The following is a 21430-nucleotide window of genomic DNA, read 5'->3' on the forward strand; positions in this document are numbered from 1 at the left end:
TAATTTGGCCTCCCCCATTTTGCATTCATAGCAAGTGTCTAAAAGCATGTCTAGCTAGTAATCATCAGACTGCTTGATGTCAATGATATGTCTGTCATGGTAGCATGCAAGCCACTATACAGCTCAACATCCTTGCTATCATGCCCGAGGTGCTAGTTTATTCCAACTCCGCCCCCCACTGACATGATTGGGTGTCATAACAGGTGTCACTGTCATCATCCTCCTACTCCTCCTCCTTCTCCTCCTCCAGTGGCAGCACCTCCTCCTACTCCTCCATGGGAGTTTCTTATTGTGAATCACCAACAGCAAAATGCATTAGATGTTCTTCATCCATCGCTTCCTGCTGCATGAGCATCAGTGTCTGTTTTAAGATACAAATGAGGGGGATGAGTAACAACTGCAGCACGAACAGCATGAGCTACCACTGCTCAACCTGGAAACAAAATATGCTCCCTGCTGAGGTGGTATGTTGCATGACATATATGTTCACGCCTTCAAAGTTTTCCGCTGCTTGTACAGATGTTGAATTCCGGCAAGTTGGAACTTCACTGATTGTGGTGTAGCGGCAGACCATTGTGTTGTTGCAAAACCAGGAGAGTGTTCCTCACCACGTGAGAATGGCTGAAAAAGGAACAGTCTCCTGGACTTTGCCAGCACCTTGCCAAGCCAGTGTACTTTAAAAAAAAAATATTTTACTAGGTTGATTATGTGTGCCATGCAAGAAGAAAGCATTATTTCCCCCAGGTTCAGTGTGGCCACTAGGTTTCGTCCATTGCCGTTGATGACCTTGCTCAGTTGGACTTGGAGGGGAGACAGCTGCTTGATGTACTTTAGCAACTGCTGTGTTGCAACTCTCGCCCACCACATGGCAAAGCTTGACTTGACACATGGAATAGGAAGAAAGGGGAGTGTATTGGTGATCAGAAGTAACTAGGGATAGAAGAACTAAACCTCAAGAAAAGACAATCTTTAGAACCAATTCATTGTATCAAAAACCTGGTCCTCTTTTGGGTTACAACTAGGTATGAACAAATTTCTTGAAAGTCGAATCAGATTTAATTTGGACGAATTTGATTTGGATCTAAATACATTTGACCGTAACTGAAAGTGCTCCAATAGCCCTGATAAGTTATATATGAAACTCTAGGGTCTCCTAAGGCCTCTGGCACACGACTGTATGCCCTCCGAGACATGCAGTCCGTGAGTGGGCCATATGTCCCGGAGCGGCATTGATCGTGTGCACGGGAGTACACAGCATCATAGATTACAATGATGCTGTGGACGGCGGGCTGCCTGCGGGGCTATTGTCCCGCACTCATAAGATCATATGAGTGCAGGACAATAGTCCCGCGGGCGGCCCGATGCGCACAGTATAACAGTAATCTATGATGCTGTATACTCCCGTGCGCACCATCAATGCTGCTCCGGGACATATGGCCCTCTCACAGACCGTATGTCTCGGAGGGCATATGGTCATGTGCAAGAGGCCTAAGACTGTATGCAACTACTTTCAAGCTCTTTAAAATCAGGACATCCTTAGTAACCTTAAATTGACAGCGACATATATCACTAAACTACATTTTTCAAATGTTCTTGAAAATTTTTTGCTTTTTAAAAGCAAATGCCTGCTGGTGGGTATGCTACACATAGACACTGCCGGGGGTCATGTGATCCTCCTTCTTCATCTTTCATGTCTTCTGAAAAATGGTTGCCGCCATTCTGAGTAGTTCGCCAGAATAGAATCGCCCAAAAATTTAATTTGACCTTAAGCCTTTCAGCCTTCGAGGTTTTTTTGCTCTTGCGTTTTCGTTTTGCGCTTCCTGCCTTCCCAGAGCCATAGCTTTTTATTTTGTTGTTCACATAGCTGTATGAGGGCTTGTTTTTTTGGACAAGTTGTACTTTCCAACGCCACCATAATATTGCATATGATGTAGTGGAAAGCGGGGAAAAAATGGGGTGAAATTGCAAAAAAAAGCAATTCCGCCACAGTTTTAAGGGTTTTTTATTTATGACGTTTGATGTGCGATTAAACTGACCAGTTACTTTCATTCTACAGGTCAGTAAGAATCCGGCGATATCTTATATCAATAGTTTTACTTGCGTTTTGATAGTGATAAAATAATTTAAAAGTTGGAAAAAATCTGTTTTATTTTTTCGGCGCCATATTTTGACCCCTATAACTTTTTGGTATTTATGTGTACGGAACTGTATGGGAGCTCATTTCTGCGGGGCGATCTGAAATTTTCATTGATACCATTCTGGGGTGTGTATGATCTTTTGATTACTTTTTATTAAAAAAATTGTAGAAAATGAAGCGACCATTTTGACGTTTTTTCCGTTTCGCTGTTTGCCGTATGGGGAAGATATTTTTATACTATGGGCATTTTTACACTTAGCGATACCCATTATGTGTATTTTTTTATTTTATTTTTTAGTTCTTTTATTTTTATTTTGGGGAAAGGGGGGTGATTAGAATTTTTGTTTATAATTTTTTATATTTTTTTTATTAAATTTTTTTATACTTTTTTATAGTCCCCATAGGGAACTATAACAATCAATAACTAGATTGCTATTCTCATAGACCCCAATGCATTAGCGGGTGTCATCTTTAAAGACCCGGCCAGAGCCGTACTAGTACAGCGCTGGTCGGGAAAGGTTTAATTTTTGAAAAATTCATTCGTTTTGATTTGAATCGATTCATATCTATTTACAACCCAAATGAAGAACCTGTCTATTGTATAGATTTTTTTTTTTTTTAAAGATTGATTTTAAAAGAAATTCTTATTATTAATAGTTTTTATAAGGAGTAATAACAATGTAAATTGAGATCCTGATCATGCATTTTCCCATAATTTATATAATATTCTTAGAGTTCATAGTTTGGGTTGTTTTTTTGAGTCTGGTAAGACGGTTTATATTCAACTCGGCATATGCAATTTGATCCTAGAAAACAAAAACATTTTAATCAACATTTTAATACAATATTTCCTTGGCTTGAGAGAACCAAAGTGACTCTAGGTCTATGTACATGTACTTTCTATTATGTGCAGATACTACTCCTAGATATTAAAGGCATTTTCCAAGATTTTCTTACTGATGACCTATTCTCAGAATAGGTCATCAGTATCTGATCGGATGAGGCTCGACACTTGGGAACCCTGCTGATCAGCTGTTTGAGAAGGCATTGTTTCTACTTTTTGTAGGCCAAGTGACAACACATTCATGTGAATAGGGTTGAGCACGATACCAAGCACAGCCGCTATACAATGTACGGCGCTATGCTTGGTAAGCTGCGAGAAGGCAGCGGTGCTCACAGGAGATAGGTCATCAGTAAACAAAATCCTGGAAAACCCTTTTAATTCCTCAAAACAACATCTAGTTTTGGCCTCATCCCAATGCTTCTGTTCTTCACATCATCTGACCCAACCCATTTGTATAAACAAAAACTAAATGCACCAAATTTATCAAACATGCCCCGAATGAAAAATCTCCATCATGTGAGTACATCACTTAAAGGAAAATTTAAGTAATAAAAATGTTAAAAAAAACAACTCAATGAAGAGAAGATTGAGAAGAGTATCCATAGGCTATGACATCCAACCAGAGTGCTGCTAGGAAAAATGAACTACATTTTTTATAGCAGCCTACACAGTTACTGAGCCAAGTAATTCCATGGTGATGACCAAACAGTGAAGAGATTTTGGTCTCTGGTGCTTGCAGGAACCATTCCCATAATAAAGAATAGATTTTTAATATCAAATTTAATGTTCACATACAGTATGTGGAATAAACTCCTGTACTCTGTTCCAGTAGAAGAACAGGCTACTGGAGTTCACCTTATCCAGTTCCTATGCTGGAAGAGTATCAGAGTTTATGGCGCAAATGTGAATGTAGCCTAAGGAACAAACAGTATTTTCAAGTGTTGATTGCTAGCCTTTATACTGAGTGTTTCAACCCAAGCAGAAGAACCCAAAATATACCTTTTTGTTCTTGGTTCAGCTTCTAAATGCATTTTTTTAAAGTTTTATATCTGGTCAGTGCTGTAAAACTCATACAAAATCAGCCTAATCATATGTGGTCAGCAAGGATCAAAAACGTTCCAAAGACGAAATAAAGGAAACAGTTTTAGGTCTACTCTTCCATTCTACTATATTTATAATATTTACCTCCATAACAGGATCCTTGTGAGCTGTTTTATCTGAAATATAAAAAATAACCAATAAAGACAACTCATAGACTGGGATGAGTCTACTTGTGAAATATATTTTAGCAGGTCTATTAGCCTACATTTTGGCAACGTACGCACACTCTAAGGTCTGTATTAGACCAGCAAATGAGGCTGATGATTGTCGGGAAGGAAGTGCTCCTTCCCGAAAATCGCCTGCTTGTCAGTGAAAGAGACAGTTGCTATTACATTCAGCAATCTTCTCGAGAGTATGGGGAGGAGCGAAGGCTAATGCCATCACTTGTCCCCATACAGAATCATTATTTGCATGATTTTTTCTGCTTAAAAATTGCAATTGCCCGATGATCCGTTCATCGCGTAACAGGTGGAACTTTTACACAGGCAGAACATCATTAACAGGCGTAATAAAGCTCTAAAAAGCTGAGTTTTAGGCTGTGTAAGATATAGTATTTATAGAATGTTGAGGGATGTAACATTTTGGAAAAACTTGGCATAACCATTGGGCAGTAGTGGGCAACTGTTGTAGAAGAGTAGCTTTAACATGTCTCAATTGGGTATATTTTACCTGAAAGCTTGATAGTCCTGCTTAGGTGAATCAACAAAGTCAACACCAGTAAAGTCCCAGCAGTCACCACCGGTATCATAAAGTCTTGACATTTAGAGGCAACATATCCATTGGACTCATCTGTAAAATGGTTACAACATAGGATTGGATGATGAAACTCTTAACAGATGATTTATATGTTCTTTGTCAGCTTAAAACCTGTGTCCCATATAAACTAAAGTTTGAGCCTATGTGTCTCGGTGTAAGATATGGTCCTGACTAGAGATGGCCTTGCGGTTCGCCCGGTGGTCGTTTCGCGGCGAACTTTGCGTGTTCACGATTCGCCGAACATGCGAACATATGGCGATATTCGCGCCCGCCATATTATTTTACATTGTGAAGAACTTTGACCCATGACACATCCATCAGGTGGTACAGGACAGCCAATTGAGACGTTTCAGCACATGGACATACCCCCTACCTTATGAATAAACCTGATCTGGCCGCCATTTTACATCCAGTCTTTTGCCAGTGTAGATAGAGGTTGCTGTGTGGAGCAGGGACAGACTGTTAGGGACACCAAACGCTAGCTAATAGGGCCACAAAAGTCCTTTTAAGGACTAGTATAGGTGTGCTATCGATAGGTGTGATACACAGAGGGTTGCGATATACTTATAATATACTTTTATAATGAGTCAAAAACACATAGATAGATCTATATAGTGATCACCTGGAAGTCAGGGGGCTAGGGGCTAGGGGATTACTAGGGCCATTTTTATATAGGGTGAGGTTCCGGACGGGGTCGCTCTTATCAGGGCGGGTGGTCTGTGGTTAGGCTATCAGGACCAGAATAGCACCCCCTGTAGGGCTACATCAGGGACAGTTCTTTGCCCACCCTGTCCTTCAATACCACATCATCATCTAGCCCAGGGATAGATGGTTTTTGCTTTCCCTCCGGGATTCATGGATGTGCACTAGAACCCCCCGGACTGTGGTAGGACATATGGTTTCTGATTTGGTGCCGCCGAGCACTTGTTATTGCCGACCACATCTATGCTTTTTGCTTAACGTTAATAATTTAATTTATTTTCATTTTGAGGGATATCTTTTAGGGTCCATTCACACGTCCGCAAAATGGGTCCGCATCCGTTCCGCAATTTTGCGGAACGGGTGCAGACCTATTAATTTTCAATGGGGCCCGGAATGTTCTATCCGCATCCGCATTTGCGGATCTGCACTTCTGCATCCGTGCTTCCGTTCCCGCAAAAAAATAGAACATGTCCTATTCTTGTCCGCAATTTCGGACAAGATTAGGCATTTTCTATTATAGTGCCGGCGATGTGCGGTCCACAAATTGCGGAATGCACATCGCCAGTGTCCGTGTTTTGCGGATCCGCAGAACATTTACGGATGTGTAAATGGACCCTTAGGCCTCATTCAGACGGCTGTATGCTGTCCGCAAAAATGCGGATCCATTTTTTCAGTATTCAGTATTTTTGCTGATCCATAGACCTCAATGGGGCCATGTCCTTATTTTCACGAACAAGTATAGGACATGTTTTATTTGTTTTGCGGAACCGTGGAATAGAAAAGGGCCCCATAGAAGTGAATGAGTCAGCATCTAATCCGCAAAAAAACGGATCCGCATTTTTGCGGATAGCATACGGCCGTCTGAATGAGCCCTTAATAGTAACATTATTAAAGGTTACGTTTTATCTTTATGTATATTCTAGTGGATTGCCTTCCTTGTACAATGTTATAATATACTTTCTATGTTAGACAGTATATTATAGTGCATTTGTATTGTGCGGCAGTTGTGTGCGGTTCTGCTGCGATACTGCAGGTATATAGAGGGACAAGCGTTATTGGAACAAATAATTTCTACTGGTGTCATATACCAGTCGCCCCCCAAAAAAGTGATTGAAGCAGGGGTGGTATATACCAATAATATACTTTCTATATAGTGCATTTAGGTAGCACAACAGGGCACATTTAAGACGCATAAAAATGTCCCCTGATTAAGACACATATTTTTTGTTGGAATTTTTGCCATTGATCCCCCTCTGGTATGTCACTGTCCATGTTGTGGGACTATTGTGCACTTCTACTAAGTATTTGGTGGCTGCAAATATGAGCTGAAGGTTTTTCAGGTTCGCCTGCCATTAAAGTGAATGGAGCCTGCCGCAAACTTTCGGTTTGCGAACATTTGAGCACGTTCGCGAACCGTCCCAGCAGATGTTTGTCCATTACTAGTCCTGACTTCAGCCATGTTCTCTGGAGCTCAACAGAGGTCATTTCAACAACTTATCATAAAGACAAAGTGGATTAAAACCTGAAACATAATTATTGAAGGATATATATAATCTGTCCTGCCAATACTTAAGAGAATGCCAACTTTCTGGCTAAAGTCATGATCTCTAGGACATTGTCCTCCAATGTTTCCTTGTCTATTCATTACATAATGACTCTTTGTTAAAGAATAGGAAAGGATCAAGGAAAGGATCAAGGAGAGGAATAAGTCACCAGTCATAGCATTATAAAAAATACATCAGACTTGAAGACCTTAAGATCACAGCATAATTCTGCGATTATTACTTACTGTTTGATCTTCATGTTATAATTAATGTAATGATGGACATCTAATGATAGATCATTTTTACCTTGTCCTGGTATTTCCCAGTGGACACTGGTAGGAGAAGATGTTATCCAAGCTTCACAAGTAACCCTGTCCCCATGATCCCAGTTGTCCTTGGGAAGTGAGATGAAGTTAATCACAGTCCATGTCCCATTTGATTTTTCTCTCGAGATGATCTGGCCCTTGTAATATGTTCCTGAGATGTTCCAGTGTAGATGGACTGTATTCTGAGCCACTAAAACTACACAAGCCAGCAGCAAAGAACTGTTATAATGCTGAGGCTGAAGATGACCAAGAATATGAATAGAGCTTCTGGAGGTGGATTTGTCTGCAAATATAGAATGTAAGCAGCACTGAATAAAGTATATAGTGTTACGTGATTTATACATCTATAATAATGAGCTATTTCTTATAGACACAGTCACTAAGTTGTCAACATGTCTGAATGATACTTTGAAATGTTGATATATTAACAAGAAAAAAGGTACAAAAAGATGGAAAAGAAGAAGCAGAAAGAACAGAAAAAGTTAAAATAAGATCAAAAAATAAGAAGTAGGAAGATAAGAAAAAAAAAATCATAGAAGAAGAACCTTCAATAAGTAGATCTTATAGAAGATGGCCATGGGCATTGATTGAACATACAAAAAAAATGAAAATGTTCTGTTGATGAAGAAGGGGGAATGGTCTGTCTACAACGGGTTAAAAAGGGTCAGCATGGCTTTAGAAGTCAAACTCACCTCATCGATCTCCCACTACTACAGTTCTGATGCTTCCTAGGACCCATTCAACCAAGGTTTGGCTGAGTGGTCACAATACCTGGGTTGAAAGGGTCCAAGAAGCAGAGACCCAAGAAGTGTCCGAACAGGAGCAACAGAGCATCAGTAAGGTGATTATAATTCTACTCCATTATCACCCGTTAAAACAATTACTATCAAGATAGCATCTTTAAGAATATTAGAATTTTCCACAAAACATCTATTACTTACTTTACTGGAATTGAGGATGGAAATAATTTCATCTGGTCTTAAAACTTGGCCAGACTAGAGGCCCAAGTACAGTTGTCCTCTCCCTACCTTCTGAAATCAATAGGGCTCATTTGCTACTGCCTCGATAAAAAGATCTAGAATAATATGAACTCCTAATATTTATTAATAAAAAAAAAGCTAAAAAAAAGTCTTTAGACCACAAAGAAAAATTATAAAAAATAATGGTAGTGATCTCTCCCATGGATGGTGATATTCCTATAGGGATCTATTGTTGGCCCTAAACAGAAGATCCCACCAAGTCAGTTCCCACCATGGGTAAAAGATAAGAAGAACATTAATGGAGCCTAGAAGTCAGACTTATACGAGATCGGCACTGATATATTTTCTTTTTCTCTATTCGTTGCTTTCCCAGTGATCTGGTCTCTTCAGCTAGTGCCTCCACCCTCGGGATTAACAAAAGTTAAAATTATTTGTTTAAAATGGCAGGACAAGACTGCACAGGGACTATACGTGTCATCAGATGTCATATTTTGGGGTAGTAAGCTGTTTTCTTACCTCTAACATTCAGCTTTGTTTCATTGCCAAATTGTGGAAAATATGGAATGTGCTTATGCATACAGTAATAAACTCCAGAGTCAGTGATCTGTACATTATGTATCTCCAGCCAGGCCTTGTACTTCTCATTCTTACAGACATATTTTTGTGGATCGTCATCACTGGAGCAGGACTTTACCAGTATCGGGGCTTCACTGCTTCTCCATTTTCTATGATACCAGGAAATTTTTAATCCGGCATCTAAGACTTCACTGGACACACAAGTGATGACTGCCGTCCTATTAACCTCCACAGATACAATGTTCTGGGGCTGATACAAAACAATTTCCACAGTGATCCCTGAGAGAGAAGACATCAGATATGTAATAAGAAGCATCAGAAAAAGTTGGAGAATATACAAAGTAGAATGTAATTTATCTAAATGTAAAAAAGAGCAAAGTTTCATATTTCATTTGGACTTGGAGAGCACCAATCAAGGGGGAAGAACATCTAACGGATGTAATATCTTCTCTTTAAAGTCCATCAGGATCAATAAATTACAAGGCAGACGTTCTAAGTGTCTATACAATGGTCAGATCACAGATTAGAGGACAACTATGTGTACAATATACAGTAGACCCTGAAGAAACCACTATTTGGTGAGATTGTGGATGATAGATCGAAGATCACTCAATGCCAGTCTGCTGCTTTAAAATGTATTGTCCTATATTAGGAGAGTGCATTGCTTCTAGAGAAGACTGTACAGTAATTCTATTGCCATTTCTAAAGTACTGACAATGAATATGCAAACTATCCAGTCCCGTTTTGGGTATGGAGTCGTATTTATATGTAGGAGATCTGGAGAAAGTTCAGAAAGGGTCCCAAATTAATTTAGGACATTTTAGTTATGGAAACAGAGACCCACAGAGAATATGTTGAAAATCTATCTATCTACCTATCTATCTATCTACCATTATCTATATTATATCTAAGGCTTATATTAGGATACAATACTGATATTATTAACAAATAAAAAAATACACCATAATCCTATGTAAATGAAATTGAAATTATATTAGTAAAATCAGCATAATAACTGGACATAATAACTATGATATAAAATGATAAAGTCTCATTTCTTACCTTGTATAAGGAGAAGTATATAGACAACTGCCATATCTGCTGCTCAGCACAGGGGTCCGGTACATACTGGATATTACTGTACATTATACTGGTATATACTCCCCATATGTGACCATATATAGAAATGTACAGAGCTCTGGCTCCTCCCACCTGATCATGAAAAACACTACAAAACACCTACACAGCTCATCTCAGGCACAGATAGAAATCTGATCAGTAATAAGGAAACCATCCTGACACCAATATAAGAATATTTTTCTAATAACAACTAAGGTTAATTCATATTTAATCATCAAGCGAAATTCCTTTGACTTGAGGTTTTATCAAGAATTTCTGATTCAGTTCAGCAGATGATCTGACGTTTTACAAGACCAGAAAGAGAAGACGGAGCAGAGAGATGAACATCAGAGTCGCACGTTATTTTAGGCCGTCTCCTCCAGGTTCTCCATCCATTCAGGTAAGGTAAATACAGATTTGTAAAGTTGTCCATAATTCATATCCCTTCATCTTCCATCTTACACTTTCTCCATCTTTGTCCCTGTAGCAGAGGATGAAGTCTCTGTCTCTGTTTGCCTTGTATCTGGCATCTTGATCATGTTCCCTAAAATCTAGTCATCTCATAATATTCTCAGTTTGGAACACTTTCTGGTCAATCGACTACTGAAGGCACCCACTCTCCATCTCTCCTCACCATGTCAACTATTCCTCCGTTTCTAACTTTCTCTTTACTTCCAAGCTACTGAAACATCTGGTGTTCACGTATCTGGTCAACTGCCTCTCCAATTAATCTTGAAAGCACCCTTTATGATCTGGCTTCCATGTTTTACAATTTGTGAAACTGCATTACCCAGCATATTAAACAATCTCATGTTGGGCAAATTCAGGGGTCCATGCTAGCAATCTTTCTAGATCTATCTGCTGTGTTTGATTCAGCAGATCACCAAATACTCCATCATAATCTCTGTTCTTAATCCTTCTAGATCCATCTGATGCATTTTTACACCATTACCCAACGCTTTGTTATTATCGCTCTTCTTTGGGCTTGAATAACCCAGTTCTATCCTGACACTGTTCTTTTCCTCCACAGTTTTTGTTTGTCTCTTGCTTGTTCCACTCTTGATTTCAGGTTTCCCCAGTTCTCATTCCTGGGCCCCTTTTCTATTTGGACAAACTATCAGCAGGTTCTTAGATACAGAAATAAACTAAATTCCTTACTCTGTTTCATTTTCTTCACCTAAACCTGATATCTTCATCTATAACAATACCATCCTACCTAGACCACAGACTGGACGTCTCAGAGAATTACTTGACTATTTTTCCTGTCCTCCTAACATTCAGTCCAAGACCATCTTTTGTTGCCTTCATGCTCCCCTCACTAAAAGGACATGTCTAAGTACTGTATTAATGAAATTCAAATGAGCTCTCTGACCACATGTATTGCCATTCATTCCAGAAGGACCAATTCATTTTCATTGTTTCATGAAGACTTTGCTTTGTGAGGTCTTGATTTTTTTATATATGTCCACCAATGTGGCCATTGTTTGTCTCAGGTATGCAGCCAACCTCCTCCTCCTTTGCATCCTTAGGCCTCTTTCACACGAGCGTGATGGATAGGCTCCGGATGCGTTCAGGGTGCGTTCAGTGAAACTCGCACCATTTTTCAAGCAAGTTCAGTCAGTTTTGTCTGCGATTGCGTTCAGTTGTTCAGTTTTTTCTGCGCGGGTGCAATGCGTTTTGATGCGTTTTTCACGCGCGTGATAAAAAACTGAAGGTTTACAAACAACATCTCTTAGCAACCATCAGTGAAAAACGCATCGCACCCGCACTTGCTTGCGGATGCAATGCGTTTTTCACGCAACCCCATTCACTTCTATGGAGCCAGGGCTGCGTGAAAAACGCAGAATATAGAACATGCTGCGATTTTCACGCAACGCAGAACTGATGCGTGAAAAACAAAGCTCATGTACACAGACCCTTTGAAATGAATTGGTCAGGATTCAGTGCAGGTGCTATGCGTTCACGTCACGCATTGTACCCGCGCGGAAAACTCGCTCGTGTGAAAGGGGCCTTAGAGTTATGTTAGCCAGACTTGTTAATTTTAACACAATCAGGAGACCATCTAATGTGTATTAGGACCTATTGTTTCTCCAGAGATGTCAGATTTCAGAGGGTCAGGTATATTGGATTTCAACATGCCTGATTCCTTTGTTCTATGGAGATAAGTCACCACCAGAGGATTCTGGCAGAAGCTTACTCCCCTCTACCTATGAAGAACACATGTATGGTTGGCTGAGCTAAGAATGCATGTGTATGAGACAAAATGTATGGACTGCTTTACCCTCAGGGCTGCCTCCTAAGACCATAATCATGGTAATTTCAGTTTTGCCTGCATGGTTAAAGCTCCATAAATGTATGGCACTGAGTGACAAAGGAGTACAGGATTTTTCTTAAAAATTACAAATTTCTTGAGAAATTTAGTTAAATATAGTTTTAAAATCCTTCCCGTTTATTAGATTATTAAGTGTGTACATACATGGTATAATACAGTGTAGTATTCATTTTAATTAAAGGTGTCTTAAAGGGTCTGATTTTTTTTTAAATGTCTAAGAGCAGAAAAATCTATAAAATTAAGCATAAATCACAACTGGATTGTCTGCATCAGTGTATAAGATTTTCAATGTATAAGATTTTCACTAGATGCTACACCATCACTTCTCTAGTAACACTGCCCAACACCGCCCCCTCTTGTAAGATCAAAGGGGTTATATCTTACCTCACTTCCCGGCATCGTTTCTGATGCCGGCATGGCTGCTGCATCTCCCGAGTGTGCGGATCAAAACATCTGGAGACAGGGGGAGCAGCCAATAGTAGGCCCCTACGGAGACAAGCCTCCCTAGCATCGTGAGTGACACTAGGGAAGCTTATTCCCATCGTGGCCTACTATTGGCTGCCCCCCCCCCCCCCCCCGCCCCAATGCAGGATGTTTTCATCCGCTCGACGGGAAGATGCAGCGGAGGCCGTGCCAGGGAGCGAGGTAAATACAATCTGTGAGGGGCCCGGGCATTTGGAGGGGCATTATAGGTCTTGGATAACCCCTTTAACAGTTCATGAGATCTCAGAGCTGCCGCAATGACAAGTGCATCAAATGGAGAAGCCCCCATCCACAGTGCACCAAAATCCATATTTACAATTAAAGGAAGCATTTCTCATAATTAGAGGACCACCAGGCTATTCTCAAGAAAGGTGTGGTCATGTTTCAGGGCACCTACCCTACATGGTGTGCTTACTTTGAAATTAAATTTGGAGGTGAGACACTCCCTTTAATCAAATAATATAAATGAACCCTGAAACTAAATTTACCATTACTCAAGAAAGCAAAAAGTACACCTGAAATTTAATCAAGAAGTGAAAAGATGAAGGTCAAATGGAAAAGTTGGTGTTTCTATTTTAAGAGCTGACTTATTTTTTTCTGTTTAGCAACATTGCCAACTTTGCTTCTCATCTAACCGTAAGCAGGATGTTGTGTAGGGTCCACTCTCTGTGGTTAAACCTAAGTTTACAAAAAGTTTTACAGTGGAAAAAAGAAATGTACATTGGCTGAACATCTCAACATTAAACCTGCTCTGTATCCCGGCCACATACCTGTGTCACTGCTTACCATAAACATAGCAAGGTACACTAAATAATTTTTGGGATATTGTAATTTCTTCTTGACTTCTTGGAATTATTTTTAAAAAAGAAAAGAAAAAAAGTAAAAGCAATGTAGCTTTCAATAACGTATCTAGCTGGAAGATGAGAAGCTCACAGGCTATCTCACAGTAGGGAACAGTGAGCCCTGTGCTTCTGCCTACTTGCACTATGTACCCCAACCGGCAGCCTTCAACTGGACGGCAGTCCCTTCCTTTATACCGTATGTGCTTGGCCCAAATCAGGGAGGGGAACACAGAGGAACAAAATAACAGATGACTAGTGGCAGAATGGCACAGCGGATGAAGACTGAACCAGAAAACCTACCAAGCTGAGTTCAATACCAGGAAAGTCCAATTCAAATCAGAACCGATAACACAAACCAGAGATAGCCAGAGGTAAAAACCAGGAGATCACTTCGAATCCAAGGGGTCACACACAAGTCAGAGTCAGGGTACAAGCCAGGGTCAGGAACCCAATAGCAACTTCACTGGCACAAACGCTAATGTGGCAATCCAAGGCATGAAACCAATCACAGGCAACCTGTGGCCAGCACTTTCTGATCATGTGACCTGTCCAGCATCACATGTCATCCGCGCACCTCTGATTGGCTAGTGGTACCTGAACTAGGAAGCCCAGCCTAGTTGTCATGACAACTGAATGCTGGTGGCGCTGCTAGTAATACTCTCCAGTACTGTCATAAAATATAGCATCCATGCCCCCCATAAGGGCACAGTTCTACTGCTGTACTGTCCCTTATTCCACTGACTAACAGATCCATAAGACGCCTTCTCCACAGTTCTTCTTCAGTTCTTCCATCACAGCTCCACATCCTCTACTTTGATAGTTTCATTGATGACTACCATGGTATCATGGTTCTACTATCTACTTGCCACTTTTTGACAAACCTCAGAGACCGTTATATTTTTCTGTTGTCTTTTACCGTATTACTTCCTGAAAACATGAACGAAAAGATTTCCATTCATGTGAGAGCTATTCACTTTTTCCCTGCCTCTCTCTCCCTTTCCAAAATTCAAGCTATTCAATTCAACAAAAATTCTGATTTGGATGCTCAAACTCAAATTTTTACAAAATTTGCGTCAAATCCAATTAGTTTGGAATTGATTAAAGAGGAGCTCAGGCTATAGACCTCTGAAGGGAAATCAACTTAAATATCCCCAAAACACATTAACAAGCCTTTATTGTGTTCTAGTGATAAGCATGCCACCCTTTATTCAAATTAAGGCTCTGCCTATGATATTTTCTTTACATGGAACAGGATCTCCACTGATGTTCAAGAAAAACTTGAATTCAATTTCTGGTTATACAATCTCCAAAATGAGGAACGGGACATCCAGTGTACATGCAGGGGGTAAGTCTGGTAAGTCTGGTTATTTCTATCTATACCCAGTTGTGATGTGAATTTTCTTGGGCTCTCCCCTTTGTAATAGTGGCAGGCTCTTGTGGTTCAACTGTACAAAAATAAAATGGGATTGAGTTCCCTCCATGGGAAGGTAAGGTAAATGACATGGCCACTATTCAAAACAAGGTAAATGACAAGATCGCCACTCAAGACAAGGTAAATGACAAGGCCAACACTCATAACAATATAAATGACAAGTCCACCACTCAAGACAAGGTAAATGACAAGGCCACCTCTCAAAACAAGGCAAATGGCAACATTACTGCTGAAGACAAGGTAAATGACAAGGCCACCACTCAAGAAAAGGTAAATGGCAAGTCCATCACTCAAGACAAGATAAAGGACAAGGCCACCAAGCAAAACCAAGTAAATGGCATGGACATCATTTTAAGACAAGGTAAATTATATAGCCACCACTTAAGACAAGGAAAGTAACAAGGCCATATCTCGTGAGAGATACAACAGTCTAAACAAAAATCACAGAAAAAGATACAAAACATCCTGCACAATGTAATAAATGAATATGCGGATGTACATGGCTACCTTTATAAAAGAAAAATAACAGAAAATAATCTCATATCTATCTATCTCACATCTATCTATCTATCTGTGGCGAAACCAACCTCGCCACTGGGTTTTGGAGGGGCCTGGCTACCAACCTCTTGCTCAGGATTATGGGCCCTCTCATCAGCCAGGCTTCCTTTGTTCACAAAGGACTTGTACTAACATGAACCCCTGGTCTAATTCGTGCCATTTTGGGATTTTAAATGTATATGTGTATTGAAAAGGGTGAGACATTGTATACGTTGAGTAGTGAGGTCTGTTCTATTGTCTCTCTGTGTGTATTGGCGATGTCCTTTGTCCTGAGAGATAATTTAATTACTTCTCGGTTGTCTCCAGGACGGAAGATATTGTGTATTCTCCTGCCTGAGATGATTACATCAACCCAGTGTGAGGTAATTATGTCAGGCAGAGGGGAGGATTTTGTGTGGGAGTGTCTGAGTGTATTGTATGTGGTTATTGGCTGTTTTTACAAAACCCTGTGGGTGGTAACCTTGTTGGAAAATATGTATAAATCAATGCTTGTGTGTTCAAATCAAGAGTCCCTGTTTTTACCTTTGTGTATTCTCCTGCCTGTGATGATTACATTAACCCATTGTGTAAGGCAATTGTATCACAGGCAGAGGGGAGGATTTTGTGTGGGAGTGTTTTACTGTATTGTACGTGTTTATTGTTTTTACAAAACCCTGTGGGTGGTAACCTTGTTGGAAAATGTGTATAAGTCAATGCTTGTGTGTTCAATAAAGAGTTCCTGTTTTACCCTTCATCATGTTGAGGCTGGTGTTTGGGTAACTGATCGACACTGGGGATTGCTATACGCTGAAGATTTGCTATACTCCTCTGGCATAACTACTAGCTCTTGTAAGAGCTGTTCCTGTCCTCGGGATATAAGAGAGGTTCACCCACTGGAGCCTGGAGCCTTGTCATAGGTCCAGGGTCGGTAGGAGACTGTGAGACCTCAACCAAGCTTCGGCGGGTCGTGGGGTCTGCAGTGCTTACGTTGTCGAGTGTAGTGCTTGGAGACCTCGGGAAGCACTAGGAGCACTATCAACGGAGGTACCCGGTCGGGGTGCTAGGAGATCCGTTACACTATCTATCACATATCTATCTATCTATATATCTATCTCATCAGTGGAAAAGTGTGGGGAGGGCCAGGGGGGCCTTGCCCCGGGGGTGCCCAGCAGCACAGACAATATACAGCTCATTGCCTATATCAGTGAATGTTTTGGGCAGTCACTGCGCCCACCACCTCCAACAGCTGCGCTACGGCGTGACGCAGCACTAGTAGTTTGCCCTACAATCTGGGAGCTAAGGAGAGAGATTGGGTCTCCTGACAGCCTCCTCCTCCTCGCTCCAAGAAGGTATTTGCTGTTTCCTAGCTGCGGTGGCTTCTGATGCCTGGCCCGCTCCTCTCCCTGTATCCAGGATCTGGAAGTGGTGGCTGCAGATCCTCTGAGGCAGACACACGCAGTTCCAGTGCTCTGCTGACTGGATGTTGTTCCCGACTCAGTCCCTGTTAGGCTGCACAGTCACACAGCACCTTCTAGCTCTGCGGTTCTTAGGGGTGGAGGCAGGCAGCTAGGGCACACAAGTTTTACACTTTTCAACACCAAAGTTTCTGTTCCTTCTTAATGACCTCACTGTGCCCATCTGACCTTCTGACAAAGCAGGCAGCCGCTGAAGCCCAGAAGATCTTCTCCTACTTCCCCTGCCATCAGCTTCTTCAAGACTGCAGGTTAACCCCCTCCATCCTGGCCACAGTGTTATCCAGCATGTAAGTTGCTGCTTGTATAAGTTATTTTCTATTATCTGTCACACACAAATGTATATATATATATATTGGGGTTGAGAATGAATTCAAGTGGTTGTGCCAATTTTGGAAGTTATCTCCTATTCATAGGATAGGGGATAACTAACTGGTTAGTGGGGGTCTGACTACAGGGACCCCACTGATCCCAAAAACCAGAATCCTGTTCCCTCAATCTGATGGAATGACAGGTCAGCCATGCCCTCTGCCACTCCAGTCATTCTCTATGGGACTGCCAGAAATGGCCGAGCGCTGCACTGGGCTATCTCCGGCAGTCCCATAGAGAATAAATGGAGCGGCCACTTCATCAGATTGGGGGAAAGGAACTCAATAACTCCAAAAATAGTGATTTGTTGGTTGTATTAAAACATAACTTTTACAGTCCGGTGCAGTATTCAGTCACTATGAGGTGGTAATAAGTGTTCATGGTTTTAGCAGTATTATTTGTATATTAGGCTGCATTTTTATGTTGTCAATTACGTGCGTTTTTTCCTCTCAGTGGAAAACTGCCATGTAGTACAGTACCGGCAAAGTGTATGGGATTAGACAAATCTCATGCACACTTTGCAGATTTTGAAATCTGCAGCATGTTAATTGTATTTGCAATTTTTTTTATGTGAATTTCACCCTTTTCAATAGAAGGGTGAGATCTGTTAAAATAAGCATGAAATCTGAAACAAAAAACACAAGTAATGTGCACAAAAAACAAGCGGTAATCCTATAATGTTTTGTGTTGGTAATGCTGGTTTTGGTATAGTGTTGTATTATTAGTCAGTATTACTATTATTTGGACTTTATATACACTGCTCAAAAAAATAAAGGGAACACAAAAATAACACATCCTAGATCTGAGTGAATTAAATATTCTTCTGAAATACTTTGTTCTTTACATAGTTGAATGTGCTGACAACAAAATCACACAAAAATTAAAAAATGGAAATCAAATTTTTCAACCCATGGAGGTCTGGATTTGGAGTCACACTCAAAATTAAAGTGGAAAAACACACTACAGGCTGATCCAACTTTGATGTAATGTCCTTAAAACAAGTCAAAATGAGGCTCAGTAGTGTGTGTGGTCTCCACGTGCCTGTATGACCTCCCTACAACGCCTGTGCATGCTCCTGATGAGGTGGTGGACGGTCTCCTGAGGGATCTCCTCCCAGACCTGGACTAAAGCATCTGCCAACTCCTGGACAGTCTGTGGTGCAACGTGACGTTGGTGGATAGAGCGAGACATGTCCCAGATGTGCTCAATTGGATTCAGGTCTGGGGAATGGGCGGGCCAGTCCATAGCATCAATGCCCTCGTCTTGCAGGAACTGCTGACACACTCCAGCCACATGAGGTCTAGCATTGTCTTGCATTAGGAGGAACCCAGGGCCAACCGCACCAGCATATGGTCTCACAAGGGGTCTGAGGATCTCATCTCGGTACCTAATGGCAGTCAGGCTACCTCTGGCGAGCACATGGAAGGCTGTGCGGCCCTCCAAAGAAATGCCACCCCACACCATTAATGACCCAATGCCAAACCGGTCATGCTGGAGGATGTTGCAGGCAGCAGAACGTTCTCCACGGCGTCTCCAGACTCTGTCACGTCTGTCACATGTGCTCAGTGTGAACCTGCTTTCATCTGTGAAGAGCACAGGGCGCCAGTGGCGAATTTGCAAATCTTGGTGTTCTCTGGCAAATGCCAAACGTCCTGCACGGTGTTGGGCTGTAAGCACAACCCCCACCTGTGGACGTCGGGCCCTCATATCACCCTCATGGAGTCTGTTTCTGACCGTTTGAGCAGACACATGCACATTTGTGGCCTGCTGGAGGTCATTTTGCAGGGCTCTGGCAGTTCTCCTCCTGTTCCTCCTTGCACAAAGGCGGAGGTAGCGGTCCTGCTGCTGGGTTGTTGCCCTCCTACGGCCTCCTCCACGTCTCCTGATGTACTGGCCTGTCTCCTGGTAGCGCCTCCATGCTCTGGACACTACGCTGACAGACACAGCAAACCTTCTTGCCACAGCTCACATTGATGTGCCATCCTGGATAAGCTGCACTACCTGAGCCACTTGTGTGGGTTGTAGACTCTGTCTCATGCTACCACTAGAGTGAAAGCACCGGCAGCATTCAAAAGTGACCAAAACATCAGCCAGGAAGCATAGGAACTGAGAAGTGGTCTGTGGTCACCACCTGCAGAACCACTCCTTTATTGGGGGTGTCTTGCTAATTGCCTATAATTTCCACCTGTTGTCTATACCATTTGCACAACAGCATGTGAAATTGATTGTCACTCAGTGTTGCTTCCTAAGTGGACAGTTTGATTTCACAGAAGTGTGATTGACTTGGAGTTACATTGTGTTGTTTAAGTGTTCCCTTTATTTTTTTGAGCAGTGTAGTTATTTGTAATATTGATCTTTGTATAATTTTGGGTGTAGTTCTATAAAAAAGGTCGTGTCCACAGATAAGGGGGGCGCAAGACTTTGCTTGCCCGGGGGCTGGTAACCCACGCTACGCCACTGTATCTCATATCTATCCATCCAATCTTCCATCTCGTATCTCCTTTAAATCTGAAATCTACAGTATGTAATTATCTATCTATATATATATATATGTATAAGCTAGCATTATTAGTTTATGGCCCTATAATGAGGTTTACTACTTTATTACACTGTTATATTGTAATGTTTTACAAAAAATACACCATAATCCTATGTAAATAAAATTGAAATTACATTAGTAAAATCAGCATAATAACTGGACATAATAACTATGATATAAAATGATAAAGTCCCATTTCTTACCTTGTATAAGGAGAAGTATATAGACAACCCCCATATCTGCTGCTCAGCACAGGGGTCCGGTACATACTGGATATTACTGTACATTATACTGGTATATACTCCCCATATGTGACCATATATAGAAATGTACAGAGCTCTGGCTCCTCCCACCTTCTCATGAAGGAGACTGCCAAATACGTACTTCTCACCTCATCAGGAAAGGCACCACCAAACACGATATTGTCTGAAGCACATTCTATACATGAAATAGACAAACATTTCTCTGCCCCTGAAAATGAATAAAGGTTAATTGTGCACGTACAGTTTAGTGCTAGTGAGATCTCTTGGGTTGTGTTGAGTTAGCAAGATCTCTGTTGAACATCTGTATGGCTTCAGTGCATCATCAAACACTACGCTCCGTGGTTTCTGCCACCAGTGGGGGTCCCAGTTCACAAATTCCCATCAGTGGTATCACATGATAGGTCATAATGTCACAGCAGAAGATTCCTTCATCTCAAGTCATATTATACAGTTGCAACCTTAGTCAGCCATTTTTGAGCTATGCGGCTTAGTCTTGGTCATCCAGTCACCCACAATTATACAATGCAAAAATAATTTTCATCCTTCTCCTCTCATGCCCCACTTTCTGTTCATGTCTGTCAGTCTATTGCATTAACTTCTTGCACCTTATCATTGTACTGTAACTGTGAACAGGAAGTCGTATCCATAGTCAGCCATTTTGAAATTATGGATCTTAGTCATGGTCATCCACTCACCAACGTGCATACAACAATCCAAAAATCCCATCGTCTGTCCATGGCCAGTCTTGTGCATGTAACTTCTTGTGGCTAATCATCATACTGTTATTTTGAACAGGAAGTTGCTTCCTTAATCAGCCATTTAGAAATTAGTCTGCATACAACTATGCAAAAATAATTATCTGCCCTCTCCTACATTATTCTCCCATCTTCTGCCTGCATCTGTCAGTCCTCGGTATGTTACTTGGTGTACCTAACTTAAATCTATATAGAACTCAGAATTCAGGTAACTTTTGTAGGTTTCTATGGTGAGTTAAGTTCAGTTCAGCATGGTTCTAAAGCAACCTAAGTTCAGCTCAGTAGATTTTTATAGCTTTTTCCGACAAGATCAGTTCCATA

The 21430-nt window shown here is 41.2% G+C and overlaps 1 protein-coding gene across 3 annotated transcripts; it reads right to left on the minus strand.

Moving 5' to 3' along the window:
• Positions 1–2837: 2837 nt before the first annotated feature.
• Positions 2838–20724, minus strand: LOC120982227. Of its 3 annotated transcripts, none has more exons than XM_040412237.1 (6): positions 20295–20724; positions 8907–9245; positions 7391–7693; positions 4752–4871; positions 4167–4198; positions 2838–2943 (listed from the first exon to the last, which is right to left on the minus strand). In XM_040412237.1, exons 1-6 carry the CDS (start codon positions 20326–20328, stop codon positions 2854–2856), a joined length of 918 nt encoding a protein of 305 aa, XP_040268171.1. In that variant the 5' UTR covers positions 20329–20724; the 3' UTR covers positions 2838–2853. The 3 variants fall into 3 exon arrangements, with proteins under 3 accessions (XP_040268171.1, XP_040268172.1, XP_040268173.1); XM_040412238.1 differs by lacking the exon at positions 20295–20724 and adding an exon at positions 10029–10189; XM_040412239.1 differs by lacking the exon at positions 7391–7693.
• Between the last annotated feature and the right edge of the window lie 706 nt (positions 20725–21430).

This window comes from Bufo bufo, chromosome 11 (assembly GCF_905171765.1).
Source record: "Bufo bufo chromosome 11, aBufBuf1.1, whole genome shotgun sequence".
In the NCBI taxonomy this organism is placed as follows: Eukaryota; Metazoa; Chordata; class Amphibia; order Anura; family Bufonidae; genus Bufo; species Bufo bufo.